The sequence below is a fragment of the Salminus brasiliensis genome, chromosome 19 (genome assembly GCF_030463535.1).
Source record: "Salminus brasiliensis chromosome 19, fSalBra1.hap2, whole genome shotgun sequence".
Classification (NCBI taxonomy): Eukaryota; Metazoa; Chordata; class Actinopteri; order Characiformes; family Bryconidae; genus Salminus; species Salminus brasiliensis.
Genome location: NC_132896.1, coordinates 3,015,991 through 3,026,643, shown reverse-complemented (window position 1 = coordinate 3,026,643; position 10,653 = coordinate 3,015,991). Strand labels below are relative to the sequence as shown.

At 43.8% G+C, this 10,653-nt stretch overlaps 1 protein-coding gene across 1 annotated transcript in view; it reads left to right on the top strand.

The window, feature by feature from the left end:
* The window catches only part of fa2h (fatty acid 2-hydroxylase), a 44,519-nt gene extending 34,439 nt beyond the window's left edge, over positions 1-10,080 (top strand). Inside the window, exons 3-7 of the mRNA XM_072664111.1 lie at positions 4,059-4,201; positions 5,060-5,160; positions 5,788-5,960; positions 7,000-7,252; positions 8,028-10,080. Of these exons, the coding sequence (XP_072520212.1) occupies positions 4,059-4,201; positions 5,060-5,160; positions 5,788-5,960; positions 7,000-7,252; positions 8,028-8,095 (738 nt within the window). The 3' untranslated portion in view covers positions 8,096-10,080. The remainder of the gene's footprint in view (positions 1-4,058; positions 4,202-5,059; positions 5,161-5,787; positions 5,961-6,999; positions 7,253-8,027) is intronic.
* Positions 10,081-10,653: the final 573 nt, after the last annotated feature.

The window sequence follows — 10,653 nt, the reverse complement described above, 5'->3', positions numbered from 1 at the left end:
TGTGTAGTTTTACAGTCTGACTGTAATAATTATAAACTGCTTTTAATCCAGTATTAATCTGCAGTGCGTGTTGGTTGTATGGCTTCACTATAATAGTTGTGGACCGCTCTTAATCCAGTATGAATCTGTAGTGTGTGTAGTTTTACAGTATGACAGTAATGGTTTTAATCCAGTATGAATCTGTAGTGTGTGTAGTTTTACAGTATGACAGTAATGGTTTTAATCCAGTATGAATCTGCAGTCTGTGTAGTTTTACAGTATGACAGTAATGGTTTTAATCCAGTATGAATCTGTAGTGTGTGTAGTTTTACAGTATGACAGTAATGGTTTTAATCCAGTATGAATCTGCAGTGTGTGTAGTTTTACAGTATGACAGTAATGGTTTTAATCCAGTATGAATCTGCAGTGTGTGTAGTTTTACAGTATGACAGTAATGGTTTTAATCCAGTATGAATCTGCAGTGTGTGTAGTTTTACAGTATGACAGTAATGGTTTTAATCCAGTATGAATCTGTAGTGTGTGTAGTTTTACAGTATGACAGTAATGGTTTTAATCCAGTATGAATCTGCAGTGTGTGTAGTTTTACAGTATGACAGTAATGGTTTTAATCCAGTATGAATCTGCAGTGTGTGTAGTTTTACAGTATGACAGTAATGATTTTAATCCAGTATGAATCTGTAGTGTGTGTAGTTTTACAGTATGACAGTAATGGTTTTAATCCAGTATGAATCTGCAGTGTGTGTAGTTTTACAGTATGACAGTAATGGTTTCAATCCAGTATGAATCTGCAGTGTGTGTAGTTTTACAGTATGACAGTAATGGTTTTAATCCAGTATGAATCTGCAGTGTGTGTAGTTTTACAGTATGACAGTAATGGTTTTAATCCAGTATGAATCTGCAGTGTGTGTAGGTTGACAGTAATAACTGAGGTGTAAATTGAATCCAGTATGAATCTGCAGTGTGTGTAGTTTTACAGTATGACAGTAATGGTTTTAATCCAGTATGAATCTGCAGTGTGTGTAGGTTGACAGTAATAACTGAGGTGTAAATTGAATCCAGTATGAATCTGCAGTGTGTAGTTATTTATAGTTCTAATCCACCACACGCTATTGGAACGATAAACCCTGCTAACAGACACTGCCTAGGATCCGACCCTTCAAACCAGACCGTCTGCAGGAATTTGGACCAATTACACAGATCATTTATCTCGAACCAATCGGCCAATCAGATCCATTACAGATTACGTTACACCACCTCTTCTGGGGAAAGTAATCCAGCTCCAGTAGTGTTGGGGCGTGGCCTGCGGTTGTGCTGCATTGTTGTGTTCTGTTCAGATCTGGGTTTATTAGTCTGTGGTGGTTCAGGGTGTTTAGTCAGAAAGACACATTTTGGTCATCCAGTGGCCTAACGGTAATGATGAAGCCCTTCTGCTGCAGTTACAATTTCACACACACACACGCACACACACACACACACACACATTAGTGGTTTCACGGTTTTGACTTCAGGAAGCTAGTGCACACACACACTTTTACCCACACCCCTTCTAATAAATGCATTCAGCTACTTTAAACTGCACCCATTGCTGACACATATGTGCAAAAGCACACACACAGCTTGTTCAGTCCCTGTAGAGAAGTACAGCCAATAGAATAGGACTATCTTGAGCAGATAAACAAACATGAACCCATTGGCACCATGCTGCCTAATGCCAGGCGTGGGCTAGAAGGGTTTATAAAGCCCTCTAGCATTGAGCTCTGGAATGATGGATGGTGGAGCTCCATCCAGCACTTTGGGATGAGCTGAGGACTTGGGGATGAGGTGGGGTGGTGGTAATCATCCAACATTGTGACGCTATTAATGTTCTTGTCGCTGAATGCAATCAAATTCTCACAGCAGTGCTCTACTCAAAATCTAGTTGAAAGCCTTCTTCCCTGGACAGTAGAGACAGTTACTCCAACAAAAGCAGGGTAATAACATTGCTTTCAGAAGGAACTATGAATGAGCAGGTGTCCCAATACTTTTGTCCATACAGTGCATGTAGTTGTAGTAATGATTTTGGTCATTACAGTTAATTGTTGTTGTAAAATGCATTAACACAGGTGTTGTAGACTCCGGCTTGACGGGTCAGAGCGGTCTTAGTGACACGAGGAAGACCTACACAATATTAGACAGGTGGTTTTAATGATATGGCTGATTAGTGTGGATAGTTCTTCGAGTCAGATGTTCAGCGCAGGCAGTGGCAAAATAGCAGAACGCAGTTCCTAGATGCTGTGGACTGAAGCCCTCAGTGATCTCGCTTCCTTCTCTGAAAGTCTTCTTTCTGCACGCGCTCATTTCAGGAGTCAGCTGACAGCTGCAGTCACTACAACTACATTATTTCCTTCATCCCTGACACTGAGACGCTCCATAAACACTGGTCGATCACAAATTACACATGCAATACACGTGTCCAAATACTTATGGACACCCTTGCTAATGAATGCATTCAGCTATTTTAAGTTGTACCCATTGCTGATACAGATGTGCAGATCTACACACACACACCCACAGCTTCCCTAGTCCCTGTAGAGTAGTACTGCCAATAGAATAGGACTCTCTGAAGGACGTGGTAAACAGGAACCTGTTGGCACCATGCTGCCTAATGCCAGGCGTGTGGCTAGACGGACATGAAGTCCCCCAGCATTGAGCTCTGAAATCAAGTAGAAAGCCTTCTTCCCTGGACAGTAGAGCCTCCAACAAAAGCAGGAGAAACTCTTTTTTTTTTTTTTTTTTTTTGTTTAAAGTCACTTGATTTCAGAAGAAACAGTGAATGAGCAGGTGTCCCAATACTTTTGTCAATATTGTGTATCTTGGGCAGTGTTATTTATAAAGTTTTGAACCGTAAAACCTCTCGTTTCCTTCCTCTCTCAGTCTCAATTGTAGCCTTTGTGTGTGTATGTGTGTGCATGTGTGCGTGTGTGTGTGTGTGTGTGTGTGTGTGTGTGTGTGTGTGCACAACTGACAAGAGGAATCACTGATTATCTACAGATCCTCTCACTCACATCAGTGTGTTTCATTCTCTGAGAGGGTTGCAGAACACTGCACTTCCTGGCTTTCTAATACCAGCTCTGACATGGTGGTAGCACCCCCTGCTGGTGAAGTCACTGTCCATGACACTGATGGGCTCCTTTTGGTCAAGCGTCTCCAGTTATTTCTCTCTGTAAATTAAAGGTCTTAGGTTCTATTGAATGGCAGTGGAAGTGAGAGAGGCGGTGTTGCATGATCACCTTTCATACTTTTGGGATGAGTTGGGGAGTTGGGGATGAGGTGGGATGGTGGTCATCCAGCATCCCGACTTCACTACTGCTTGTGCCGCTGAATGCAATCAAATCCTCACAGCAATGGTCCTTCAAAATCTAGTAGAAAGTCTTCTTCTCTGGACAGTAGAGACAGTTACTCCAACAAAAGCAGGATCAGCTCTTTTTTAATACCCTTGAAACACTGAATGAGCAGGTGTCCCAATACTTTTGTCCACATTCTGTATACTAATGCAAGGCGTAAACAGCCATTCCCTTGTACGCGCTTACTCTTTTTTCCATACTGTAATTGTATTTCTACCTATTGTGTCATTTACCAATCAGCCATAACATTAAAAACAGATGCTGAGTATTGAGTAGGTCTACCTTGTGCTGCCGAAACAACTCTGAGCTGTCAGGGTGTGGACCCCTCAAGACCACTGAAGATCTCCTGTGGTATCTGGCACCAAGACTAACGTTAGCAGCAGCAAGTGGTGAGGTGGGACCTTCATGAGCATTAATGACCCTGTCACTGGTTGACTGGTTGTCCTTCCTTTATTGGACCATTATTGGCAGGAACTGACCACTGCATACCGGGAAGACCGGAACACAGCAGTTAGGCTACAGGTCAGCTGGCCAGGAACCCGTCCACTTTCGGCATAATCTAGTTGGCAGGTGTTAACGCTGGAACCTGTGTGTGTGTGTGTGTGTGTGAGATCACCATGTCTCTGCAGAATCTGATAGCACTGTGTGTATTTGCCTTGCCCTGTGTGTTTGCAGGATCTGGTGGACTGGAGGAAGCCTCTGGCCTGGCAGGTGGGTCACCTGGGGGAGAAATACGACGCATGGGTCCATCAGCCCGTGGACCGGCCGATCCGACTGTTCGAGAATGACTTCTTCGAGGCAAACACCAAAACATCATGGTACGGACATGGACATCACTATCACATGGGAAGGCCTTCCTATTCTCAGACTTTTGACCATGGAGTTGAGAGCTTTTGAACTTATGACCTCCTGAGTCTCTTAGCTTAAAGGCAGTTAGACAGTTGCTCCACTCTAGAGCTGCGAAGCCATCTACATTGCTGTGTCTGAGAAAGAAGGGAAGGTAGATTTTCTCATAACTGTGTTTGTAGTGGAATTTCACAGCCCAAGACCGGCCCTACGGTCTAACTGCTGCTCATTAAGTGTGAGGAGGTCGTAAATGTGAATTTCAGCAAAGGCTCAAAGTTCTGTTGTCAAAAGCATCCCAGTTTTGGGGATAGGGTGGAGTTCTAACCTGCAGATGGGGATAAACAGTAAACACATTGAGGGGGCGGAGCCACAGACTAAACATCTTACACAGTATAGAATCAGTTTCAGCTGCAGCTCATTTACTGATGATCTTGAGGTTCAACTCAGTATGTAATATTGAGCTAAATTTGAGTTAATAGACTCAAAAATGCGCTGTAATCAGTTCACTGCATTAACCACACTTTAAATGGAGCCTGGCTTTAATGGAGTAACACTTTCGGTGTATAAACACAGACACTGTCGGAGCGAGAGAAGATATGAGTATCAAATATGTGCTGAATTTTATTTACATTAAAAACCAATTCAGCGACCACATGCAAATTTGTTACTACGTCAGGCCCTGTTAGAACTGGATGACGTTACCAATGCCATTCAAATTCCATGCGCATCTTCCTCCACCCGAACAAATCCAGCTCCATCAGAGCTTCTGAGGTTTCTCTTTTCTGAAACACCTGTTCTTTCCTTCCTTCTCTGTGTGTGGGTGTGTGTAGGTACATGGTTCCTGCTGTGTGGATGCCACTGGTTATTTACCTGAGCTGGTACTGCTACAGCTTGTTGGCACAAGGAAGCACCAGACTGTTTGTAACATCAGGTAAAACACACACATATACATATACAAATGCATTCACACGCATCCACACACGCTCACAAAGTGGAACATTCAAAGAAGCTTGCCCACATTTCGTAACACACATATATGTACACTAGGATTATTCACTGGCTGTGCAAACATTAGCCTGTACGTTGTGTGTACGGCTTTACATACTACAGTAATCAGTATCAGTCCCTTTTGCCAACAGAACTATCCCAAGTCAAATATTGAACAAAATGCTGGCCAAAATCCTCCCAAAGCAAACCACCTGGAACCTGGAGCCAGCTCGTATTCTCTGCGAGTAGCTCTAATGGCTCTGAAATGCAGCTGTTTGAATGAGCTTCATAACTCCATGACATAAAAACCATGTATCTATAAACCAACAGCATAACAGGAGAAAAAAATGTATTATAGAATAATTATAGAAATAAAACTAGTATTCTATTTGTATGCATTTTTTTATTTATATGATAGATGTGGTAGAGTGAAAAAAAAGTGTAGCATTGTGCTAACTATCCACACAATGTCTAAAACTCATGTCTAATGTAGGTGCAATTATGGCCTGCCGATGTCATTTCATTAAAAGCCAAACCCTAAAGCTGTGCACTCTGTCTGCTGTGTGTTCAGAGTACTCCATCCTCATCCATAAGTACTGCTTTCCCTTCATCTTCCTTGTGGGAATGTTTATGTGGTCCTTTGTCGAGTACTGCATCCACCGCTTCCTCTTCCACATGCGTCCTCCTGCGCACAACTATTACCTGATCACCCTGCACTTCTTGCTGCACGGACAGCACCATAAGGTGAGCGCTAGTGTGAACATGCTTTTCTAACTAGAAAAATAATCGGCCGTGTTCCTAAACCATCAGACGCTCTCCTCAGAGCGTGTGGAGGTGGCCAGTAATCTCTAATAGGCTTGATGGTGTGGTTTCTGACACTGTATGACTCTCTGTTATCTGTCAATAATGGATAAATAATGTACAGACTTAATTCGGTCTTCTGTTTTACAGCTAATAAATATATATATATATATATATATATAACTTATATAAGTATATTATATAAGTATATAAGTTACAGTATACCATAGGGTTGAGGTGATATGGTAAAAATATTCATGATTTTTGTATATGTATACACTGGGGGGATGAGCATAGACACATGCACTTCTTTTGGAACTGCTGCTGATGCATTGCACTGGGCGCACCAGCCTGCTCAGACTATATTGTATATATTAATAATAATATCTTATATAGACTAATAATTCAAAGATACCTCTAACTTTAGACTCTACTAAACACAAGTCACAACTACACTTGGGCTAGTAGATGCACATTCCGGCCAGCAATGCACTAAAGTGATGTGGAAAACAAGAGCAAGCGCCATCTACCCACTCAGAGAGAGAGCACGGGCAATTGTGCTCTCTCAGGCTCCAGCTGCTGATGGCAAAGCAGCATGACCCAGGATTCGATCCACCAATCCTCAGGTCATAGTGGCAGAGCCTTAGTCCGTCGGACCACTCGGATCCCCATGATATATATATATCATCCAGTGCAAAACTAACAAAGCAAACATTAGACCACAAACATGTCCCTGATTTACTGCATTTGTGGAAAGGGCAAAGCTGTACTGATTTTCTGCAGATTTTCTGGTGATTGCGGCTCCTCTATCAAACAATAAAAAAACAAAAACCCCAAGATGCCGAAATGTCTGGGATGAAAAACATGCAGATTGGAGTAAATAGTTTTTCCTGGGGAAGCAAAACCCAATCGAAATCAGACTGTGTTTCTAAAATATCTCGGAATAATCGAGGAAACGCTCTCCCTCTCTTCTCTACCACAGTCTCCGTTCGATGGCTCTCGCCTGGTGTTTCCTCCGGGCGTTGCCTCCATCGTGATTGGAGCGTTTTACCTGATTCTGAAGCAGCTGCTGCCGGAGGGTCTGGGCGTGTCTCTGTTTGTTGGGGGTCTGTGTGGGTACGTGATTTATGACATGATCCACTACTACCTCCACTACGGCTCACCCAGCAAAGGCTCCTACCTGTACGGCCTCAAGGCCTACCACGTCAAGCACCACTTCGAGCACCAAAGAGCAGGTGTGTACTGAGCTCTCTCTGCTGCCGTGTTTACATGCTTCTGAGCAGTTCGTTGCTTTCTCATGTCTTTGTCAGTTTCATCCTTCAGGGGTTTTAGGGGGGGGTATTTTTTAAATAATAGTTGATATATTTAAAAAAGTCATAAAAAACAAATAACAAAATTCCCTCCCTCACCCCAAATGTAGATCCTCAGCTAAGACTATTTCTATTTCTTGCTTTTATGGTTTCTGACTGTATGACTCTTATGACTATTATCTATAAACATGGACTAAATTATGCACAAAATTCAGATTTCAGATGCTGATACTACTGTTTTTAATGATCTGATTATAATTATTTCACATAACTCAAGTCATATTAGTGTACAATCCTGTAGTATTACTCCACCGCCTCAGCCCACATGCTTCTCTACCTTCAGATCAAGCTTCTGGAGCTCTCAGCTTGTCTAGAAATGCACAGCTGTCCACGAGGAGGCGCTCAAAGCATAAATTGTATTTATAGCTGTGGTCTAGCAGTAAACATAAATTACGCTCCCCGACTGTAGAGGGAGCCCAGGAGAAAAAAAATACCAGCGCTCACATAATGCTGGTTTAATTTGTAGACAAATGCATAGAAACGCATTTCGGCAAGATCCACCTTCAACCGCTTGATGTGGTTCGAGTGGTTCGACCACCAACAACAAATAGCCTATAGATAGCCCAGCCTCTGTGACCTTTAGCCCTCACTGTTCTTGTGTCGTATCCACTAATGCTGCTCTTTTTTCTCCTCTCTCCAGGTTTTGGCATCACCACCACGTTCTGGGATCATCCCTTCAACACAGTCATTCCAGAGCAGACGTTTTAGCACCCCGCCCCTTTCCACCAGCTTGTAAACCCCGCCCACAAATCCCAGCTGCACCACCTCTCCAGCTTTTGCTCTGTGAGTGAGGAACCTCACCCTCTGCTGCTTCTCCAAATCCACCCTGCGCCACCAGAAACGGCCTAAAATACCCAGCGTCCTCATCGTCTTCATCTTCCTCATCATCTCCTTTATCTTCATGATCATCATCTGCCGATATATAGGAGAGGCTTTGGCATGTTGGAACATATCAGCATATTAATATCCAACCAATCACGTCTCTTTAACATGGTCAGATCTTCCCTAGAGGCACTGGAAACGTCCACTTTAACCCCATTACATCTAACCCAAGAACATGTACATAGAGCTAGAGCGAAATAGTCAAGTGTGAGAGAGTACGTGGACGTGAGGAGGAGAAGGACGCGAGAGTGCGAGTGAGCGGACGTGTGAGTTTTAGGTGTAGTTTTGAGCTAATCAGAGGAAGACAGGTGAGGAAGGACCTTCCAGTGTCCGTGCAGTGGCTATCCACGCCGTTGCCAGTGTAGAAATGTGCTCAGGTATGCCCCACTAATGTCCCAACCCATCCCCAACCCAATTACACCATGCTTTTATAAGGCTTGTCAGTGTTGCTGCTGTCAGGATGTGTCCCACACTCTGTCTGTTAGACTGTCCTCTGTATGTTAGACTGTCCTCTGTCTGTTAGACTGTCCTCCTGCTGTTCCTCTAACTGACAACATTTTTCCCCATTGTTGCTGATTATTTTAAGAATTACTCCCGAATTTTTCAGACCACTCACAATCTGCTGTGTTTGTAGCATATGTTGAGTTATCACACACTGTAAACAAAAAACAAAGTCCCGGCCCTTAGTAAAAGAACAGAAAACCTCCTGCCCATTGGCTTTTGTTGTAAGTGTGTTATAATGGAAGCTAATGGCTCAGCATTATTTATTCTTCTCTAATCACGGGGAACGTCTCGACTGTGGTAATACAAGTCCAGCAGATTCAGATCAGGCTGAAAAAGGCCGGAGGAGTGCTCGAATGTCGGCAAATCAACCCCTCACACTAAAGGTTTGTCTGCTTCCTTCAGGGGAGTCGTTCTTCTTAGCCGAAACCATTTGTACGTGATGTTTTTTTTTTGTTTTTTGTAAGATAATGCCAAGTTGACCTAGCAATAGAACAATGCTCTAGCCGGGGAGCCGCCGCAGCCATTCGACTCCTTGCGTAACCCCTTATTATATGTTATATGCAAGATGTTAAGCAGTGTTGCTTGAATAGAGATTAAAGGAGCGAAACAATGGCCCCTGGCCTTACCGAAGTGGGAAATGCGGGTGTGTTGTCATGGCGACAGAATCTGAACCCTCGAGGGGCGTGACGCCGGGCGTTTGGGACTCTCTATTCCGGAGAGAGGGGGGTTGCCTGGTCGCTGTAGTTACTATGGGGACGCGGGGTCACGTAGGGCCGCGATGTTGTAGACGTTGCCATGGCGACCCTGTCCTGGGTTGATGATGGCTAGTGTCTGACCAGGCCGTGGAGGAGAGTCCACGAAGCGCCACCAGAGCTGATCTCTCATTGGTTCGTAATTGTGCCGTTCTCCACCTCGTCCAGAGCTGTCTCTCTCTCTCTCTCTCTCTCTGTCTCTCTCTGTGTCTCTCTCTCTCTCTCTCTCTCATGCGTTTCGCCATAATTAATTATTAAATGTGGTCTCTGTCTTTTTCTGTTTTTTTCTTCAGTTTTAGATTCCCTTTATTATTTAGGTTTTTGTACTGTAGCAGAAGTCACTACATGTAAGTCTGAGTTTTGGAACCTTGCCATTCATGTCTGAAGGGAACTGTGGCCTCTTGCTGTGTTTTAACTGCTGTAGAAACCCCTTTAATTACCATGGCAGAACAGGCCTGCTGCAGAGGTGATGCACTGTCTTTACCTGATTAAACCTGACCATCTCATGGAAAACTCAACCTTCCTCAACTTTTTAAAATAAAAAAAATCAGAGTATGTGGACATGTTATGTTTCATTGCTCCATTCACTCCTCAAGCCCTTCTAAGACTGCAGAGGCTAATACGGCGTAGGTCTCCCAGGTGCCACCAAGACAGCGCTGACCTATCGAATTATGTACTCCACAAGACCTCTGAAGGTGTTCTGCTGTGGTCTCTGTCACCAAGACTAATGTTAGCAGCAGGGTCTTTACGTCCTGGAAGTTGTGAGGTGGGCGGAGCCTCCATGAGCATCAGTGAGGAGCCTTGGGCGCCTATGATCCTGTCGCCGGTTCACCGGTTGTCCTTCCTTGGAGCACTTTTGGTAGGTACTGACCACTGCATACCGGGAGAGAACACCCCTCAAGACCTGGCTGATGTTTTGGACCACTGGATGTTCTGACCCAGATGTCTTCTTGTCCATTTTTCCTGAATTTCCAAGATCTGGCTGTTCACTCACTGCCTAATATGTAGATCCACCCCTGAAAGGAGCCACTATAACTGGATCATCAGCTTTATTCACTGTACCTGACAGTGGTGTATGAACCTATTCAGCCTACAGCAGTTTAGCTCCGCCCAGTCACCCTGAAGTTA